This window comes from Manis javanica, chromosome 12 (genome assembly GCF_040802235.1).
Source record: "Manis javanica isolate MJ-LG chromosome 12, MJ_LKY, whole genome shotgun sequence".
Classification (NCBI taxonomy): domain Eukaryota; kingdom Metazoa; phylum Chordata; class Mammalia; order Pholidota; family Manidae; genus Manis; species Manis javanica.
The window spans coordinates 86,431,028-86,453,960 of NC_133167.1; the positions used below are offsets into that span (position 1 = coordinate 86,431,028).

The 22,933-nt window shown below is 39.8% G+C and overlaps 1 protein-coding gene across 1 annotated transcript in view; it reads left to right on the plus strand.

The window, feature by feature from the left end:
• Positions 1 to 9,772: 9,772 nt before the first annotated feature.
• The window catches only part of LOC118968185 (RNA-binding protein with multiple splicing-like), a 118,424-nt gene continuing 105,263 nt past the window's right edge, over positions 9,773 to 22,933 (plus strand). Inside the window, exon 1 of the mRNA XM_073219001.1 lies at positions 9,773 to 10,147. Within this exon, the coding sequence (XP_073075102.1) occupies positions 10,113 to 10,147 (35 nt within the window). The 5' untranslated portion in view covers positions 9,773 to 10,112. The remainder of the gene's footprint in view (positions 10,148 to 22,933) is intronic.

The window sequence follows — 22,933 nt, forward strand, 5'->3', positions numbered from 1 at the left end:
GTGCTGTTTTCATCTCTGAAGTTCCAGGACAGTCAATCATGTAGCAACAGAAAACTAATACTCTGCCTGGAGGCACTGCTGTTCTCATTTGCGTCATTTCCAATTTATGCACGTGAACAGATAAATATACCATGGTACATTTCAGACAGGAGAATAGTACTATTAATATCCTGAAAAGGAAATGAGCTATCAAGTCATGAAAAGACATGGAGGAACCTTAAATGCATATTACTAAATCAAGGAGGCCAGTCTGAAAAGGCTCCATGCTATTCCAACTACATGACTCCAACTATATTCCAACTGTGTGACCTTCTGGGAAGACAAAAAATTCATGGTGGCAGGCAGGGAGGGGAGCAATTAGTAGGCAGAACACAGAGGATTTGGGGGCAGTGAAAATCCTCTATATACCACCATAATGATGGATACATGTCATTATTTGTCCAAACCCAAATAAGTACAACATCAAGATTGAACCCTAAGATAAGCTATAGACTTTGGGTAATTTTGATGGGTCAGTGTAGGTTCATCCTTGGTAAGAAACAAAATACCACCCTGGTGAGTGATGACAATGGGGGAGTCAGGCATGGGGGCAGGGGGCCTGTGGGTAATCTCTGTACCTTCCCCTCAGTTCTGCTTTGAAACTAAAACGCTTCATTGCTGGCATAAACAAAAACAATTCAGTTTCATATTCACATTTTAATCTTATACTGACATTTTTTACAGCATTCTTGCTTAACTCATAAATTACTTCTTTTCCTTTACAAATTTTTATTACACAAATTCCAATGAAAATTAAAGTCTGAAGAATGGCACCAGGAAAACACACATACTAACCAGCCACTTATATTTAATAATTTTTATCTTCTGCTTTATTTGCACACACAATCTAAAACTTAGTCCTCAGCAACAGAACATTGCTTTCAGGGAGAATTAACAATAGTACTGAAGACCTGGGGAACTGCTCATGGCCTTTCCTAAACTTTGGCTGGGGGAAGACCAAAGAAAGGCAGGGTCTGAGAATAAAAACAAATCCTTAGGAAATGTCTGTTCTCTAGCCATGGTAACAAATAACCCCTGGAACTGGTTTTAGATTTCTCTAGTCCATCAATATGTCTTTATTAGTAATGGTCACAAGTACATACCAAAACTGATTTTAATCTGTCTAACCTGTCAGTGGCAATTTACTTTGTTGTACGGGCTACTGGAAGTCAACCACTGTACAAATGGGCCGGCAGAGAAATCATAACACAGACTTCTTTTTCTGAGGCACTCTGCTAGCTCCCTTTCCTACTTTTTAGATAACTTGTGAAAAGGAATATAACCCTGTAGTAGGATCTCATTCTCATTTTCACCAGAAAACAGTAGACTATGAATATTTGGTAGCTTTTTCTTCCTATGGGAGTATGCTCCTCCCAAACAGTAGAGCTGAATGCAATAATGTTACCGTAAAGCAGAAAAAGCAATGAATGTCACTTAATCTAAAAGCACACGAATGTATACCAATTATTTATTTTGAGAAGAAAATTGATGATATGCTTAATATTAACATTAAAGTTGCACTGATTATGTCATAAATATTAATGCAAGCATACCACTGTGGAAACAATTTGACTAACAAAGATCAAATATGTTTTTGAAAAACAGTATGACATTATGATCCGTTCAGTGTTCTCTTTAAAAGTAATTGTATACAGTTTAACTTTTATGGTCTAAATTAGTAATACAAAAAACTATTAAAAGATGTATAAACTATGTAATATATTTATTCATGCTTTAATGTATTAAAATTTTTTGAAATATGAAAATAATGAGAGCTAAGTGGATAATAACTACATACCAGAGCGACTCCTGTAGCAAAATTCTTACTACATATTTTTCCAGGAAATGTGGCTCCTATAAAACTAGGATGTTTCTTGAAGCTAAAAAATAATAATTTTCCTAATAATTGCATTTATGAGTGGCATTACTAATGATAATAACTTTCATAGAAGCAAACATTAGTGAAGAATTACTATGTCCTAAGCACCATGCTACTCTGAATTAAACTATTTAATACATTTTCTCAAACCTTCAATGGTAAGAATATTTCAATATATATTTGTAAAATATGAATTTGATAAACATCCAGAAGTATAAGTTTATGCAAAATGTGCTAATGGTTATAATTTTTATCCTTTTTCCTCTATATTTACAGCCCTGAAAATTCAATTTTCTGTCATCTGTTCTTTCATTAAAGATGAATAATGAATTATTTATTCATCAAAGATGAATAGTTTTCTGTGCATTAGGTTCTAGATAGTGTAACAATTCAATATTCTCATGTTATTAAAAAATAAAAACATAAGAATTAATCAGATGAGAGATAAGAATGTAGAGATAGGAGGTAATTAAAGTTCATAAGACAAGAGAAATCAAAGAAACTGTCACATCCATAATTAATCTTCAGTTATTTCAATACTTTCATGAAATTTTACCTTTATCAGATTATTTTATATCTGTTGATAAAAGTTTTTCAGTCTTGTCTCACACTAGTTCCTTGAGGACAAGTACTTTAACTACTATTTTTCCCCATCCCAAGGTGTCTGTCAAATTTATAGAACGTAGTATAAAGGAAGGAAATGCTTATTTTTCAGAATTAGCATATGAAATCATTTTGGGTTGCTCCTTTGATGCTGTACAAATATGGAATACTATACTCACACAAGTAAGTATGCAGTATGATGAGGTCTGTAGAGGTGGTTATATATCCACTCTAAAAATCTTGATAATATATGATTAGGATTCCCTGTAGTAGAAATTTTGTTTTTATGTGATCATATTTCTATAGAAGATATTATACCAGTCAGTTTTAACTGGTTAAGCATCTAAAAGTAAAAGATAAATGAAAACATTAATTAAGTTCAACATGAAACTTTTATAAAAATATACATAAGACATTTAATTCAGTATTTTGATTATGGAAACTCTTCAACAGCACAGCAAAATATTGTGCACATCAATTAATATTGCCTATATTTAAGAAATATATAAACAAAAAAGTTTTTCAAAACTTACAGTGTTAACAAAGCCAATTATCTGAATAACCTTCTGCATTACAGACTCGATATCAACGCCCATGTAATCAAACTGAAAAAGATAAATTTTTCTAAAAACTAGTGGATGTCATTAACACATCATATACCCTTTAAATGTACAATTAGCTATATTCTAAAATAGCCTACATTCCAACTGAAATCCAGAAAATCAATACTGGTGCATAAATAATGATTAAAATAATTTATAAATGAATAAATTTAATTTATAACTTGATAAATTATATATATACATATAATTATAGATATTTCTATAAATTTTTAAAAAGGTTAATTTCTATAAAAATACATAAACATATTTAACAGCTTTGTTTTTTAAACAATGGTTAATGCACCCAACTTGTGGCATTACTTATTGTTGATGAATATGGTACCACATTTTTTTAAATGTGATGTTTCAAAAAATAACTTATTTCTAAAATATTACAAATCAAAAAATATAAGCAGAGAGAGGGAGAATCCTTCAAGACAGGTTCACTGTTGAAGTGATCCTGGATTCTGTGTTTGAATACATCCTTTCACATGACCACATTAACTGGTCTCTAATGTAATCTTTATTTCAATAATCTCTTTCTATGTCTAATTGCTTTAAAATGTCAGGACAACATTAAGTACCAATGGTTATGCCAGGTATATGAGGTGTGCTCCCAATTTTTCACAGGAAAACTTCAAATATTTATTAAGTGGAGCTCTGTTTAAGATTAGTATTCTTCTAGGTCATGTTCAGAAACACCTATTTACTAAATGTTTATCAGTTCACTACATACAGGTTCAGTAAATCTCCTTATACTGAAGTTTTTATAAAAATTGGGAGTTCACAGAAGATGACTGGTTAGCCAGAGACGGGTAAGATTCCTCAAGGGAAGAACAACCTAAGACAGGCACAGTCGCAGGGGGGCCATCAGGTGAGAAATTGGGGATCAACAGAAGAGAGGCTTAGAACCTCACCCCCCCTGTTTTGAGAGAAATCTTCTGCATCCGTGGATGTTTTGTTGCCCTTGTCTAGCTCGGATTAATACATAGTCTACAGGCACACACCTGATCATCTACAATTGCCCTCTTACAACACTAAACCATGTTTTCTACCTTTATCTTGCATCTACCTACCACCTCAGCATTTTATTAAAAATAAAAAAAATAATAATAATAATAAAGGGAGAAATGTGGGATTCACATATAAATCAAGTATAAAATCAAACGAATATTCATATTTGACCTGATTGTTTATAGTTCATAATGCGTGATCAAAACCGAAAGTTTCTGTGATGACTGTCCTTGTACTGTTCACCATGTAAGAACTTATTCACTATGTAAGAATTTGTTCACCATGTAAGAACTTGTTCTTATACTTCAGAAGATCGGAGACTGATGAGAATTAGGCTTGGGGTGGATTAATGATTGTGCATTGAGTCCCCTACACAGAATTTTATTGTTGTTAACAACCATTTGATCAATAAATGTGAGAGATGCCCTCTCAAAAAAAAAAATTGGGAGCTCAATTATTATCAAAGGTTTTTTTGATAAAGATTCATAATGATTTTTGTCTTTTGACATATTTCAGTAACATTATTTAATATTAAACCATCATATTTCTTGACCAGATCATTGTATTCTATTAATATACTATCAAAATTAATGCAACATTTTGTTTAGAAGTTTGTGGCTTTAAGATGTGTGTGTGCATGTACACACTGTCATAATTAAGCAAATGAATGTTGCTTAGTAAATATTCGCAGTCCACATAAATTTAAGTACCATGCTTTTCCTATATCCTAGAACTAGTGTTAGCATATGAACTATGACTTCCTGAAATGTTTTAAAGAACTCTCTTTCAAAGCTATACCTAATACTGGTAACTGACCCAAATTCTTTCTTTCCAGCTTTTAGAGATATAATTTACATATAACATCATGTAAGTTTAAGGTATACAACACAATCAAATTTGCACTTGCAAATTTGTTTTAATATTGAATTTGGTTTGTTTTACTATTCTCCAAAGCCATAGTTACATCATTTATCCTTTTTAGTACCCTAACAAGTTTACTTCTCTTTTGCCTAATACTTTCTACCCATTTTTTTCTTTTGTACCAACCAGTTGTCAATTTACTTACTGATTTAATGTTTCTGTTTATCATCAACTTATGCTCTTACTATTTGCCTGTTCTCTTACATTTCTCTTTTTTACAGTTTTTCCATTGAAAACCCTGTTCATACATTTTTCACCCTTACTTTTCTAATAGCAAATTCTTTCAAGAATATGAATTCCCTTTGTGTTTAGTTTTGGTACTAGGCATTATCCTTATTTACCAATGTTCAGTTCTCTTCTAAGGTGCAGGAACCCTTTCTTTTTTAAAGACAGACATAGCCAGGTGATTCATTCTGGTCAATAAAATGAGGGCAAAAGTGGTGAATGTCGCTTCAGATGGGCAGTATCTCCTTACTGCGGTCCAGGTCTCTGGTGTGCTATTCTATTGGGTTGACAGTTGGAAAAGAAGCTATCAATATAAAAATGCCAAAATAATTTTATCTAAGCATTCTGGAGCACTGAGCCAACACCTGGAAAACAGCTGTCCTGGAGAGGCTGACATTGCATGAATGGAAAATAAGCAGTGTTTGGCCACTAAGATTTTGGGGTTAATTTTTACCAGAGCACAAACTAGAGGAGACCACTTACTCAAATGAATGGATTTTGTCATAAGGATTCAAAGGATCAGGAAAAAAGGGAAAACAAGCTACCAAAGGAAACCTATAGCTTTAATAACTGACCCTAATGAAATAAGATTAGACACTATCAGAAACTTATTCACTATGTAAGAATTTGTTCACCATGTAAGAACTTGTTCGTTATGCTTCAGAAGAATTCAGGATAATTGTCTTAAGAAAGTTTCATGGTCTACAAGAACACACAATATTAGGAAAATAACATGGATAAAATGAGAAGTTAATCTAATAGAAACCACCCCCCTAAAAAAAGATTAATTATAGACATGAAAAAGGCACTGACTTAGCTGAATAAGAGAGAGCTCTAATCTATACTTTCACTGGCAGTCTCCTTGAAAATGAGAAAAATAACTGACAAGTTTTAGTAAATGAAAAGATGTTTCACTTTACAAAAGCAGTTAGACATCGTATACATATAATAAATGAATCAACAAACACTTGGTTTATTTACAATTTCAAAGAACTTAACTGCAAAAGCAAAATAAACATTTATCCAAAAAAGGTCAAAATTTTTATTACATTATTGAAATCACAGACAAATGTAAATCATTTAAAAATACAATGCATAAAAAAGGACCTACCAGATTTTTATCCACAACAATATGCATTGCAAGATATCGAGGAAGTAACTTAAAAATTCTGGGTCTCTGAAAAACACACGTGAATTCTGAGGAATTTGCCCAAATTTACCTTCTGTTGAAATTATGTTCAGAGATAAATTGAGAGGTGTGTCGCTACTGATTACATAACAAGACTGCTTTCAAAAACAAAAGTTAGGTACTATTAAGAAAATTCCAGGCCAAAAAGTGCCCATGGTTAGTAAGAATTTTCAATGAGATCCCCAGGAATCATCTGAGTTTAGCAATAGCTGAAACTGGAAATATTAAGTTTATAACATAAATCTTTCTCTCCTTACTCTTGGATTTTCATAGTAACCTTCCATGTGGGCACATTTTCCTACTACCAAATATTATGATAAAAAAATATGGTTTAGAAAAATATTACTAAAGTCTATGATCAATGGCAGTTCAATTGAGCTGGGAATGTTTCTATGACAGTTTACAGGTCTTTGTGGAGGAAGAATTCATCACTTTGCTTTATATGCACCTTATGTAGGCCACTAATATGATTCATTTCTGAACTCTAATGAAACAAAGACTTAACTTAGAAATCCAGATGACATAGTATTTTCACCTAAATTATCACAATAATTCAGGAAATGAAATAATTTACATTAACTATCCAAATGCCCACATGTGAAAATTAAGTCTTTGGTTTCTTTAATCCTATGTTCGTATATCTGTTTCCAAGATTAATTACCTACATTCTTGCTAAATTTTCACCTAATAACAAGCATAACAAAAAGCTTAATTTCGTTCTCTATCCATTTTAAAAATCATGCAGGGCCTTCATGAAGTAAAATGACTTTAACATTTGCAAGTCACCAAATTTTGCTCTGAAAATGCTTTTCATTTCACAAAATTATACCGAATAAGATAAAATTAAAAAGCCAACAGTTACTTCTGAACTTTTACTGTCTTGATACTGCAAATTATTACGGCTATATGTGTCATTGTCTCCCAAGAGAGGAATATTAGGGTTATCATTTTCTTCTTCATAAATGATGTGCAAGAATCCTGATACAGTCTCTGTTGGTTCAATTCCATATGAGATGTTTTTAAACTGCAGTGTTCCCCAGAATGTTAAAATAATCAAACAAGTCTGAAATGATTCTACCAAAACCACAATCTAATACTCTAATGAGAAAGTTAGGTCAGAATATTTTGTTTACATTTAAAGTCACCCTGGTTTTTCTACTCTACCTCTTTATTCTTCTTTACCTCTGTTACCCCAGAGCTGGACCACTAATACCACAGGATGCATAATGTTTTATATTACAAATATTCTAATAGAAATATTTGAACATCTAAAAGAAAGTATGGATCTATGTGCTTATACTGGTTAAGACCCCTTCCTCGGGTATAGATAGCCTGTAGGACCTTTAGGCACTCTCTTCCTTAGTCTTAGGTCCCTTTCTTCTTTGTGAGACATGAGACAGGCCCGCATGACGTTCAATGTCCTAAATAATTTCTTTGTGTGGGCTGAAGATACTACTCATCTAAAAATTAATGGGAGCAGAGCCAAAGTTTCCATCATATCCAGGCATTCTACAATTATTATGCATAACAGGAAATCAAGAACTTGGTAAAAAGAAGGAATTTGGGAAAACTAAAGGAGTATAGAGAGACCAGTCAACACCTCTTGCATTCAGGATTGCTCAAAGCCTCAAGCAGCAGATCTCAGCACAATCAATATGCAGCCTCCCTTCGGGAATAGAGGCTGGCACAGTGATCAACTCTATCTTATTGGAAATCTGGTTCACCCTCTAGGGAACTGAAATAATAAAGGTGACTAGAACTAGAAAAACAGGGTCAGCTCCAGGAATTCCACTTCTAGGAATTTACCCTAAGAATGCAGCACTCCAGTTTGAAAAAGAGAGATGCACCCCTGTTTATCGCTGCACTATTTGCAATAGCCAAGGTATGGAAGCAACCTAAATGTCCATCAGTAGATGAATGGATAAAGAAGATGTGGTACATGTACACAATGGAATATTACGCAGCCATAAGAAAAAAAACAAATCCTACCATTTGCAACAACATGGATGGAGCTAGAGGGTATTATGCTCAGTGAAATAAGCCAGGCGGAGAAAGACAAGTACCAAATGATTTCACTCAAAACAGCAGCAGAAGCACAGAACCCAAGAATGGACTAATAGTTACCAAAGGGAAAGGGACTGGGGAGAACGGGTGGGAAGGGAGGGATAAGGGCAGGAAGAAAAGAAAGGGGCATTTCGATTAGCATGTATAGTGTTGGTGGGGGCACAGGGAGGGCTGTGCAATACAGAGAAGACAAGTAGTGATTTTACAGCATCTTACTATGTTGAAGGACAGTGACTGTGAACTTGGTGACAAGTAGTGATTTTATAGCATCTTACTATGTAGATGGACAGTGACTGTGAACGGGGATGTGGGGGGGACTTGGTGAAGGGGAGAGCCTAGTAAACATAATGTCCTTCATGTAATTGTAGATTAATGATACCAAAATAAAAATAAAAAATAAAAAAAAAAGTAAAGAAAAACAGGGTCAGCTCATAGACTACCAGGACCTAATACTGCCCATGGAATATCTTTATATAGGCTACAACCTGAGTCCTGAACAAGTGTTGAGTGACATAAGAGAATTTGGAAACCTGCAACATATCCACGGTAATTGCAATCCATCTGAAAAAAATATATACAAAGAAAAAGACCGGATAACTTATTTTAAAATGCACATTCCTGATATGTTACTTATCTGTAGTACTTTAGTTACCTTAGCACTTCAATATGAATGGCAATTACCCAATGAAGTTGTGCCAGGTAGAAATAAAAACCACTATTCAGATTGGTAAGGAAGAAGTCAAACTGTCCCTGTTTGCAGAAGACTTGATATTGTATATAATAGAAACTCAAAAGAATCCACTCCAAAACTTCTAGATAATATCTGAATTCAGCAAAGTTACAGGATACAAAATTAATACACAGAATGCTGTGGCACTACTATACAGAGTGGAACCCCGCGCCACCCCGTCCGCGCGCGGAAGTCGGGAGAGGCGGACCCGCGAGCTCCCCTATCGCTCGGCCCCGTGCCGCGCGGTCGGGGCCTAAGACACGCTAAAGGGCCCGGAAAGCATAAGCGTTCCCGAGGTGGCGAGCCGGTATGTGACGAAAAACACGGCCCTGCGGAGCCTCCGCCCCGGCCCCACCCAGCCGCGCTCCCAATGGCTGCCTGCCCCGCAGCGCTGCGGGATCATTGGCCGCAAGGTCCGTCAGTCAAAGGCGGGCTGTGCCGCGGGGCAGGCAGCCATTGGTCGCTCGCGGAAACACGTAAGACCGGCGGCTGCGTGTATCCTCGGGCGCTGTCGCCGCCGTATTCAAGTTAGTAGCGTGAAGAACGCCGGCGGGAGAAGACGGTCTTCCTGCACTTTGCGTGCTTCGGTCCGCTGGCCCTGTCCGTAGAGGCGGCCCGGCACCTCGGGCCCACCGTCTCGTCTGCGCAGCGGAACCGGCGGAGACCAGATGTTGATGGACCCGGGAAGTTCTGTGCCCGTGAAGTGCTCGGCTGCGGCTTCCTCCAGGTGCGCGTCCGCTGGCGGCACCAACTTCGCCCCCAGCCTCGGATCGCCTCCTCGCGCCCGCTGAGATTCCGGCGCCGCAGATCTGCCGTGGAGGGTCGAGAGCGGGACCCACTTCAGGGATGAAGGGGACAGCGACGGCCCTGCGGACTGTAAGGTAGGTGGCCGCGGACCGCAGCCGGACCCGGACGGGGCGCGGGGACCCCTTCCCCCGCCTGAGGTCGAGGTGGAGCCGGCGAGTGCGCGGCGCGTGGCCCGTGGGGCTGGGAAACGGCCGACGAGAGTGGTGGGCTCGCGGGGCCCACCCGGGGGTCGGGTGTCGGCGCGCCCCGCCGGAGGGGCATCCCGGGAAGGGAGCGAGCGGAACGGGTGCGCCGAGAGCGGACGTCCGAGTGGCCGGCGAAGTTAGCCGTGGCAGGGGGAGATGGGCTCGCCGGAGCCGCAGACGGGGAGGCCGGCGGGCGTTTTGCGTTGTGTGGATTTATCCGGCGGGGGCCTCGAGGGCGAGGGCCGGGCGAGCTGAAATTCAAGTGTGCCCCGCGGCGCGGCGGCAGGGGTGAGGCCGCCCGGAGGAAGCGCCTTTAAAATTAAAAAATGTTTCATGAGGTATCTCTCGTGTTTTTTACTTGGGAGTGGAGTTTCTTTCCTTTGGTCTGGGAACTGACAGTGCATTTTCTTGTATTTAAAAGTTTGTATCTTTCTGTCATTTCGGGTTGTAATCTGCAGCTGAGTAATTTATAACTAGCCACAGAGATTCTGAGACAGGGACCGTGGGTGTAGTCAGAGTAGCGTGAGGGCTTCCGGTAAAAGACACCTATCAAAACTCCCTATTAAACAATTAAGCAAAATCAGAGTCACGTTAATTCTCCAAAGCAAAATATCAAACTAGGAGTATAAGCATTCTTCAGTGAAGATTAGTTGAAACTAAGAAGCCAGGAGTAACCTGGCCTGGAATGTTTCAACATCCCCCAGATAAGAAAATACCTCAGCATGGCCCATGTGTTCATTGTGTCAATTAAATGAGGCTATTGTAAAATTTACTTTAAACTACTCAAAGGCCCAGTTTATCTTTATCTTTGCCCAGATGCTGCTTTTCCTCCTCCAGCCCCTAATCAAGTAATACGTAACCTGGGTGATTAATATGGCAAGTAAACCCAGTCACAGGCAACAAAGTGAAAGGCAGGAAGGATCCCATCTTAAAGATAAGATTGCATTTTAACACTCAGGAAGTTAAGAAGTAAGATTCTTTGTTATTATTATTGTTAAGGTGTTATTGATATACACCACTATGAAGGTTTCACATGAAAACCAATGTGGTTAATACATTCACCCATGTTATGGAGTCCCCCCCATACCCCTTTGCAGTCACTGTCCATCAGTGAAGTAAGATGCCACAGATTCATTATTTGCCAAGAAGTAAGATTATTTATTTACGTATTTTATTAAGGTATTATTGATATACACTCCTATGAAGGTTTCACATGAGAATCAGTGTTGTTACTACATTCACCCCTGTTATCGTGTCCCCCCCCCATATCCCATTGCAGTCACTGCCCATCAGTGTAGTAAGATGTCAGAGTCACTGTTTGCCTTCTCTGTGCTACACTGTCTATCCCCGGGCTCCCTCCACCCCACTATCTGTGCCAATCAAAATTCCCCTGAATCTCCTTCTCCCTCTCTCCCCACCAGCCCTCCCTCACCCCTCCCCTTTGGTAACCACCAGTCCCTTCTTGAAGTCTGAATCTGTTGCTGTTTTGTTTCTTCAGTTTTCCTTCGTTGTTATACTCTGCAAATGAGTGAAATCATATGGTACTTGTCTTTCTTTGCCTGTCTTACTTCACTGAGCATAATATCCTTCAGTTCCATCCATGTTGTTGCAAATCTTAGAATTTGTTTCTTTCTTATGGCTGAGTTATATTCGATTGTGTATATGTACCACTTCTTCTTTTAGCCATTCATCTACTGATGGACACTTAAGTTGCTTCCATATCTTAGCTATCGTAAACAGTGCTGCAATAAACATAGGGGTGGGTATGTCTTTTTGAGTCCGAGAAATCACATTCTTGGGGTAAATTCCTAGGAGTGGAACACCCGGGTCAAATGGTATTTCTATTTGTAGTTTTTTGAGGAACCTCCATATTGCTTTCCACAATGGTCGAATTAACTTACATGCCAGCCAGCAGTGTAGGAGGGTTCCCCTTTCTCCACATCCTCGTGAACATTTGTTGTTCTTACTCTTTTCGATATTGGCCATCCAAACGGGTGTGAGGTGATATCTCATTGTAGTTTTTATTTGCATTTCCCTTCTAATTAGTGATGTGGAGTATGTTTTCATGTGCCTGTTGGCCATCTGTATTTCTTTTTTAGAGAACTGTCTGTTCATGTCCTCTGCCCATTTTTTAATTGGGTTATTTGTTTTTTGTTTGTTGAGACTTGTGAGCTCTTTATATATTCTGGACGTCAAGCCTTTATCGGATCTGCCATTTTCAAATATATTCTCCCATACTGTACGGTTCCTTTTTGTTCTATTGATGGTGTCTTTCACTGTACAGAAGCTTTTCAGCTTAATGTAGTCCCACTTGCTCATTTTTGCTGTTGTTTTCCTTGCCCGGGGAGATATGTTCAAGAAGAGGTCACTCATGTTTATGTCTAAGAGGTTTTTGCCTATGTTTTTTTCCAAGAGTTTAATGGTTTCATGACTTACATTCAGGTCTTTGATCCATTTTGAGTTTACCTTTGTATATGGGGTTAGACAATGGTCCAGTTTCATTCTCCTACATGTAGCTGTCCAGTTTTGCCAGCACCATCTGTTGAAGAGACTGTCATTTCACCATTGTATGTCCATGGCTCCTTTATCAGATATTAATTGACCATATATGTCTGGGTTAATGTCTGGATTCTCTAGTCTGTTCCATTGGTCTGTGGCTCTGTTCTTGTGCCAGTACCAAATTGTCTTAATTACTATGGCTTTATAATAGAGCTTGAAGTTGGGGAGTGAGATCCCCCCTACTTTATTCTTCTTTCTCAGGATTGCTTTGGCTATTATGGGTCTTTGGTGGTTCCATATGAATTTTTGAATTATTTGTTCCAGTTCATTGAAGAACGTTGCTTGTAATTTCATAGGGATTGCATCGAATCTGTATATTGCTTTGGGCAGGATGGCCATTTTGACGATATTAATTTTTCCTAGCCACGAGCATGGGATGCATTTCCATTTGTTAGTGTCCCCTTTAATTTCTCTTAAGAGTGACTTGTAGTTTTTAGAGTATAAGTCTTTCATTTCTTTGGTTAGGTTTATTCCTAGGTATTTTATTTTTTTTGATGCAATTGTGAATGGAGTTGTTTTCCTGATTTCTCTTTCTGTTGGTTCATTGTTAGTGTATAGGAAAGCCACAGATTTCTGTGTGTTGATTTTGTATCCTGCAACTTTGCTGTATTCCGATATCAGTTCTAGTAGTTTTGGGGTGGAGTCTTTAGGGTTTTTTATGTATAGTATCATGTCATCTGCAAATAGTGACAGTTTAACTTCTTTACCAATTTGGATTCCTTGTATTTTTTGTTTTGTCTGATTGCTGTGGCTAGGACCTCCAGTACTATGTTAAATAACAGTGGGGAGAGTGGGCATCCCTGTCTAGTTCCCGATCTCAGAGGAAAAGCTTTCAGCTTCTCGCTGTTCAATATGATGTTGGCTGTGGGTTTTTCATAGATGGCCTTTATTATGTTGAGGTACTTGCCCTCTATTCCCATTTTGCTGAGAGTTTTTATCATGAATGGATGTTGAACTTTGTCAGATGCTTTTTCAGCATCTATGGAGATGATCATGTGGTTTTTGTCTTTCTTTTTGTTGATGTGGTGGATGATGTTGATGGACTTGTGAATGTTGTGCCACCCTTGCATCCCTGGGATGAATCCCACTTGGTCATGGTGTACGATCCTTTTGATGTATTTTTGAATTTGGTTTGCTAATATTTTGTTTAGTATTTTTGCATCTACGTTCATCAGGGATATTGGTCTGTAGTTTTCTTTTTTGGTGGGGTCTTTGCCTGGTTTTGGTATTAGGGTGATGTTAGCTTCATAGAATGAGTTTGGGAGTATCCCCTCCTCTTCTATTTTTTGGAAAACTTTAAGGAGAATGGGTATTATGTCTTCACTGTATGTCTGATTAAATTCCGAGGTGAACCCATCTGGCCCCGGGTTTTGTTCTTTGGTAGTTTTTTGATTACTGCTTCAGTTTCGTTGCTGGTAATTGGTCTGTTTAGATTTTCTGTTTCTTTCTGGGTCAGTCTTGGAAGGTTGTATTTTTCTAGGAAGTTGTCCATTTCTCCTAGGTTTCCCAGCTTGTTAGCATATAGGTTTTCATAGTATTCTCTAATAATTCTTTGTATTTCTGTGGGGTCCATCGTGATTTTTCCTTTCTCGTTTCTGATACTGTTGATTTGTGTTGACTCTCTTTTCCTCTTAATAAGTCTGGCTAGAGGCTTGTCTATTTTGTTTATTTTCTCGAAGAACCAGCTCTTGGTTTCATTGATTTTTGCTATTGTTTTATTCTTCTCAATTTTATTTATTTCTTCTCTGATCTTTATTATGTCCCTCCTTCTGCTGACATTAGGCCTCATTTGTTCTTCTTTTTCCAGTTTCGATAATTGTGACATTAGACCTTTCATTTGGGATTATTCTTCCTTTTTTAAATATGCTTGGATCGCTATATACTTTCCTCTTAAGACTGCTTTTGCTGTGTCCCACAGAAGTTGGGGCTTAGTGTTGTTGTTGTCGTTTGTTTCCATGTATTGCTGGATCTCCATTTTGGTTTGGTCATTGATCCATTGATTATTTAAGAGCGTGTTGTTAAGCCTCCATGTGTTTGTGAGCCTTTTTGCTTTCTTTGTACAGTTTATTTCTAGTTTTATGCCTTTGTGGTCTTAAAAGTTGGTTGGTAGGATTTCAATCTTTTGGAATTTACTGAGGCTCTTTTTGTGGCCTAGTATGTGGTCTATTCTGGAGAATGTTCCATGTGCACTTGAGAAGAATGTGTATCCTGTTGCTTTTGAATGTAGAGTTCTGTAGATGTCTATTACGTCCATCTGTTCTAGTGTGTTGTTCAGTGCCTCTGTGTCCTTACTTATTTTCTGTCTGGTGGATCTGTCCTTTGGAGTGAGTGGTGTGTTGAAGTCTCCTAGAATGAATGCATTGCATTCTATTTCCTCCTTTAGTTCTGTTAGTATTTGTTTCAGGTATATTGGTGCTCCTGTATTGGGTGCATATATGTTTATAATGGTTATATCCTCTTGTTGGAGTGAGCCCTTTATCATTATGTAATGTCCTTCTTTGTCTTTTGTTACTTTCTTTATTTTGAAGTCTGTCTTGTCTGATACCAGAATTGCAACACCTGCTTTCTTCTCTTTGTTGTTTGCATGAAATATCTTTTTCCATCCCTTGATTTTAAGTCTGTGCATGTCTTTGGGTTTGAGGTGAGTCTCCTGTAAGCAACATATGGATGGATCTTGCTTTTTTATCCATTCTATTACTCTGTATCTTTTGATTGGTGCATTCAGTCCATTTAGATTTAGGGTGATTATTGAAAGGTATGAACTTACTGCCATTGCAGGCTTTAAGTCTGTGGTTACCAAAGGTTCAGGGTTCGCTTCTTTACTATCTTACTGTCTAACTTAACTCGCTTGTTGAGCTATTATATGTGCGGTCTGATGATTCTTTATTTCTCTCCCTTCTTATTCCTCCTCCCTTCTTCATATGTTGGGTGTTTTGTTCTGTGCTCTTTTTAGGCGTGCTCCCATCTAGAGCAGTCCCTGTAAGATGCCCTGAAGAGGTGGTTTGTGGGAGGCAAATTCCCTCAACTTTTGCTTGTCTGGGAATTGTTTAATCCCTCCTTCATGTTTAAATGGTATTCATGCTGGATACAGTAGTCTTGGTTTGAGGCCCTTCTGTTTCATTGCATTAAGTATATCATGCCATTCTCTTTTGGCCTGTAGGGTTTCTGTTGAGAAGTCTGATGATAGCCTGATGAGTTTTCCTTTGTAGGTAACCTTTTTTTTCTCTCTGGCTGCCTTTAATACTTTGTCCTTGTCTTTGATCTTTGCCATTTTAATTATTATGTGTCTTGGTGTTGCCCTCTTTGGATCCCTTGTCATGGGAGTTCTGTGTACCTCTGTGGTCTGAGAGGCCATTTCTTCCCCTAGTTTGGGGAAGTTTTTGGCAATTATTTCTTCAGAGACACTTTGTATCCCTTTTTCTCTCTCTTTTCTTCTTCTGGTATTCCTATAATGCGTATTTTGTTCCTTTTTGTTTGGTCACTCAGCTCTCTTAGAATTCTTTCATTCCTGGAGATCCTTTTATCTCTCTGTGCATCAGCTTCTCTGTGTTCCTGTTCTCTGTTTTCTAGACCATTAATGGTCTCTTGCATTTCGTCCATTCTGTTTTGAAGTCCTTCCAGAGCTTGTTTTATTTCTGTATTCTCCTTCCTTAGTTCTTGCATATTTCTCTGCAAGTCCGTCAGCATGGTTATGACTTTTGTTTTGAATTCTTTTTCAGGAAGACTGACTAAATCTATCTCCCCAGGTTCCTTCCCAGGGGAAGATGTAGCAGATGCCGAAGCTGTCTGGGTTAGTCTTGTCTGTATCATATTTTTTTGCCTTTTCATGTTGACAGGTGCTATTGACTGTCAGCTGGGAGGGCCAAACTTTTCACTTGCTACTGGCCTTTCTTTACTGGGACAAGTTCGACCCCTAGTGGCTTGTGTTGGGTAATTGCGTGTAGGCTGGGTCTTTGTGTCTCTCCCAGCTAAAGTGTAGGAATTTTCCTTTCTGCCTTTCAGTGGGTGTGTTTTGCCTTAGGCTGTTTGTCTGCTTTCGCAGCCCGGGAGGGGTAATAGACTGGGGGGCGGGGGGCTGTTTGGCTGTTTACCTCCGTGAGGGGTCTCAGAGCTGTTGCCCAGGGGGTTAGTGCGCCCAGTTTTCCCTGTAATTTCCAGCCACTGGGCTGTGACCTGTGTTGTTTCCGTCTAGCTGTTATATCCCTGTCCCTTCAAGACTTTCAAAGAGCACTGGCTTTTCTTTGTCACAGGGGAATCTGCTTCGGCACCCACTCAGAGGTCTTGCTGCCCTATTTCCCTAGTTTCCAGCCCTCCACTCATGCACTGTGTCTGCGCTCTGGTGCAGGTGGCTTGGGCTGTGTGTTTAGCAGTCCTGGGCTTCCTCTCCCTCCTTCCGGGAGCTGTGGAGAGGTGTGCTGGGGTCCCGCTGGCCGGGTCACCCCTCTTTCTTAAGCATCAGTTAACCGTCAGAAGCTGTGCAGAAACTCAAGCACTGGAGGATTGAGTCTTGTCATCCGCAAACCCAGAGTCCGACTCCTCGGTGGAGAAACGGAAAGAACTACGAAGTGGCAGCTGGTGTTCGTGTTTTATTGACGAACAGGCTTACGTTGTGGTTCCCTCTGCAGTCCCATATAGAAATCATCCACGGCCATGCAGCATTCACGGGCGATCCCAAGCCCACCGTAGAGGTCGTGGGGAAAAAATACACCACTCTTCACATCCTGATCGCCACAGGAGGCATGCCCTCCCGTCCTCCCGAGAGCTGGATTCCCGGTGAGTCTCCAAAGGCAAATGCTTGGTGATAGCAGTCAAGAGGAGTTTGCTGCTGTCTTCAACACACAAGCCATGCCAGGGCGTCTGCTGATACCAGTTCTTTCTCTCTCAGAGAAAGCCACAAGGCTGCGAGAGAAGGTCTTTACAGAATCCAAATGTAATTGGCTTCAGTGGTACCCAGTGATAGGGCAAAGAAAGATTTCTTTCAGCTCGAGGCTCAGACATATTACAGGTAACAGGGAGAAATATCCACAAGAGCCTCATCTTTTCCTTCTCAGCATGATCGGGATTATTACTGTTGTTATTTACAAAACACACAGTGTTTATTTACTGTTAGGTTTAAGAGAGAGAAATCTTGCAGGGATATAACTTAATTATCTAATCAGGCCTTCTGTGTATGCATATTTTTCTGTCTTTTTTATAGAGAATTATAAAATTAAAGCAGTAAGGTACATACTTCAAATTTTAAAATAGTCGTAAGAATGGAGTATAGCATAGAGAACATAACCAGTAATATTGTAATCTTGGTATGGTAGCAGGGGGTAACTACACTTAAGTGTACTGAGCATTAAGTAATTTATACAAATATCAAATCACTGTCTTATACATGTACAACAATATTGTATATCAACTATACTCTAATAAAAAGAAGAAAAGTTGAAGCGGTAAGGAAACTCAGGTAGTTAAATCTGTCTTTGCATTTTATACACACAGGGATGGATCATGAACACACTGTCTTGTTGTCTCAGAAGAAACACTGTCCATGTCTTTCTCCCCAACTAGATTTTAAGGTCTTTGTGAATGGTGGCCATAGTTTATGCATCTTTTGTATTTGCTGTGGATCGCCTTCATGAGACCCATGGCCAGCCTGCATTTATGTGGGAAATTCTGAGTGTGTTTGCTTTTTTGTGCTTTTGTCTCTGGAGAGATGAGACCCATAACTTTTTGCCAACTTTTGAATGGGGTGCCTGACCCCCTACAAGGAAAGCATGACTCCTGTACTGTAAAAGATAAGACGCTATTCTTAAGTGACTTCAAATTTAGTGGGAAGACTGGACATAAGCATCCTGATAGGGAACAGTCTCCAAGATTGATTGTTAAGTGAAAAAAGGCAGGAGCGGAACAGTGTGTATAGTACGCTACAATTTGTGTCTCCTCAGAAAGGCACAGAAACTGTCCCCTGTTATCTCTGGGAGGACCCTCCATACCCTGCAGTGCTGACGCCCTCCGAAGGGAGGACAGGTCTAGGGGTAATGGGGACCTGCTTTCCACTTGGTGCTCTGTTGTGCTTTTTGAATTTTTTAACATACCCATTTATTAAGTTAAAAGCATATGATAAAAACAAATGCAGAGAAGAAGTAAGATAAAAAGAAAATGTTACAAAGTGATTGCCAGATGCTTAGGGTTGGGCACTCAGAGGTAACCAGTGGACAGATTACTGTGGGCTGGTATAAACCAGGAAGATTTATCAGAAAAGGGGTCACAATGAGCATTGTGTGCTGAGGAAGAGGACAACTGGAAGAACCAGTGGGCAATCAGGATGCCTTTGAGTGACATTCATCCAATTCAACCAGTTTTCCTAGAACTGAAATTCTGGAGGCAGATGCATTGAGGTGAGACCTGAAGAGGGTTAGGGCCAAGTTGCAGAGACTTATGAAGTCAAGTTAAGTAATCTGTGTACTTCATGACAACTGGGACAAATAAATGCTACTTGTAAATAGGGTAGTGACAAGATCAAAGTGATAATTTAGAAAACTAATCTGACGGTGATTTGCAGAGGAGGAGGAGACCAATTTGAATGTTTTTGCAATAGAATGTACAAGAGTTGATATGGTTCTGAACTGCAGTGTTTGCTCTGAAATGTGCTGGGAAGACTCAGTTCTGTGGACAGTACTGAGCAGCTGCTCTGTGCCCAGCACTGGAAAAGACAACAAGTATAAAGAAGACTCAGAGAAGAAAGAATCAGTTCCTGTAATTCATTGATTCCAAGACATAGTTTTAAAAAAAAATACCCATAACACCTCTGAAATCAGGATGTGTCCTTTAATCATGATGGTTTGGATTTAGCAAAGTGCAGTATTTTTCATAACTGATGAGACAGAGGATGACGTTGAGAGAAGGAGTCACAGATTATTTCATCTGGATTATTGGAGGAAGTGGTCAACTTGAGAGAAGGATATGGTTTGGAACATAATGTTAAGGTCCGATTCTAAATATATTTGAGTTTTAAGCAGAGTTGAATTGTATAGTGGAATGGTTAGAAGTAAAGACATGGAACCTGGGGAGAAGGCCATTACTGGACCCACATATTCAGAAGTCCTTCCCAGTGAGGGGAGAGTTGGTTGAAACCTTTGGAGAAAAAAAGCAGAGAGAAGAAGGCCAAGGGGTTCCCATTTATATTTGGTGGTGCAAGAGTCAAGCAGAGTATTCATGACAGCTAAGAAAATCTTAGTTCCTCAGAAAAATTTAATCATCATTTAGTCATCACTGCACTTATTTCCAGAGGGATAAGTGAAATTGTTGACTCAGCAAACACCTGGTTGGCAGCTTCCCCAGTGGCGACCTAACAAAACTTGTCAGCACAGTGTGACGACTGAGAAAGTGTTTGGGTCTTGCATAAAATGTTGTGATTATTTTACAAGGGAAATCTCAGTCTGTGATCTATGTTGCATTTTCCCACCTTGGTGCCAGCCTAGGAATAACCAGCGATGGCTTTTTTCAATTGGAAGAATTGCCTAGGTAAGCCAGTCTCTGTCCTGATCCCAGTGTTCATTCCCCCTCAGTCTCTCCTGCTGACATTTCTTCCACCTTCCCTTCCCAACCATTAAATGCAGGCCTGTCCTGAGTTCTGTGCTTTCCCTTCCATATTTATAACCTTGGGTACCTCATTCACTTGCCACCTTTCACTAAAACAGATTCTTCACGCTTTTGGACAGAATCCACTGTAGGAGTTCTTGGACCCAGAATCAAAATGTGGAGTGGTTTTGAAAAATAAACAGTGAAGTCCTGAAACTTTTCATTCTTCAGCAACTGATAATGTGTCTCAAGTAACTGATTCTGATTTTCAAAGCAGCTGGCACAGAGAGAGCTCCATAAATGAAGTCTTTGTGTCATAAAAATAGGTTTTTCTGAAATTGTCCTTTGTATATGTTTGTCTAAACAACCTTAGTAAACTTCCGTCATGGATTTAGATACACAGAAAAACGACAATATGGAAGACTATTTCTCTGATGTGAAGATGCTGCCAGTTGCAGGTTTCTAGGTTAGTGGATTGTTCCTTCTTTCATAGTAAGAGGTGACACCTTGGAACTGGAGGAGGGACCCTTCTGGCCCCAAGCCTTTGTCTCCTCTGAGGAGCCCTCACTCCGGAGTCATTGCTTCAGCGGCCGCTGCCTCAGTAGGGCTGCCAGTCCAGTCTGAGGTCTTAATCCTGTGCCTTGCTGAGGGCCTTCATGGGAGGCAGCTAATAATCCATACCTGTAACTTCACCTTAGTTCACCTGGAGCCGCAGACAGTCAATAAGGGGCGAGACGGTGGCTTTGCAGTTCCGGAGCTACAGTGAAAACATCCCAGGAAGGTATTCAGACCAGGCAATCTTCTGCCTTCAAGAAAAGCAAACTGTCGTTTTAGATTTGCTGTCTGCCGGGCATGGAAATGTGTTAGAGAACTACCTTTCTTCCCGCATGATCCAACCCAGCCCCCCCTCCCCCCACTGTTTGCTTCTCGGGTTGAATGACATGACACATGAGAATATCCAGAAACGTGGACATGGCTCATCATGTTTAGATGATATCACTTAGTTGAGAGTCCATAGAAGTATCATAGTAGAATCCTGTCCATTAAATATTGTAATGTCACTTATGCACGTTTTAATCCAAGGACTCTGGGAACTTAGGAAAATGAGTTAACAATTATGTGAATTTTGTTTTCTTTTTTAAAGACTCCTTATCGTTATTATGCTGGTGAATAAGTAAGAAAGAGCAAATTCTGTAGGCCAGGTGCCATGTCCTCTGGGCTGGCCGAGTCAGCTGCTGCCCTCACTGGGCTTGTGGTTGGCTGGGGGCTGGAGCATGGGCCCCCCGGGACACAGGCACCAGGAGACCTAATGCAGGAAAGAAGAGCTGTGGGATGGGGCCGTTTCCAGTGGATACTTGAATGGTAAGAGGTGGAAGAAAGGTGCCGAGGTGAGAACAAAACACCGAGCTTGCAGTTCTCCAAAACGCCAGCTTCCTCACACCTGTTTCTTGCTGTCCCTCTGTGAGGAGTGTATCCCCCAACTCCTGCGGGAGCTGCTGCTCTTCCAGGTGTCCGGAGTTCCTCAAGGGCAGGCGCTGCTCTCTGTCCTGTTTAGTGTGATGCTGAGCAGAAGTAATAATAATGTTTGGGGAAGAAAGGGAAGATGGATAGAGAAAAGAAGAGGAGGAGGATGCAAAGGAAGGAGAGGGGTCAATGTAGTAAGAAAGAGGAGGTGGAGACGGAGGACAGCTATTATTTCATAGTTTCCAAACAATGAAATTTCCCTTTCATACCCTGGGGTGTCAGATTAGAGTGTCCTCACCTCTAACTTGCAGCCCTGTGGGTTCATACTTCATCCCCCGTCTAGACCATAGTGCTCTGAAGGTGGGGATTCTCAGCATGAGCACCTGACCTGTAGGAGGTACGAAAGAAAGGTTTCCTTTGTTTTTCCCCGATTGCTTCCTTCTTAGTCAAGGGCTGTAGCAGTGGTCGAGGACCAGTGGTGTTGGGAGCTTCAGAGAGCTGCGGCTCTGAGAGGGGTAGCGCTGGCTGGGGCATGGAAGTAGTCTTCTCTGTGCTATTGATTCAGACCTTTGCCAGACATTTTCCAGTGTTTAAGATAGTTTCTTAGACTGAAACTCAGCAGGGAGTCTAGTTGTTCATTCAGATCTATCCTACAGGTTAAAACAGCTTGCTTAAATTGGACTTCAATCATGTTGCAGACAGTAATAGAATCGAATATTGGTTAAGGAGAAATACTGAGCAAAGAAGAGTGGTGGTGAGAGAGGTGTTGATTTTAGTGTTGGTACAAACATCATTACATAAGGCATCATCTGTAGTTTCTAAGGTTTTTTTGTTTCCTCTCTGCAGAAATGTAGCTAAAGAACTTTCAAAATAACTAAAAATACATATTTTCTATTTAAAATCGCCGTGTGGTGTCCTGGTTTGGATCTTGGAACAGAAAAAGGAAATTACAGCCACACGAGATTTTGTGACTGCTAAGTAGTAAAACTAAGGCCTCACAAAGCCCAGGCTAATTCACTTTCTGCTAAAACACAGCCTCCGTGCCTGCCGTTACTTTGTGTGTTTTCTGATTAATCATGATCA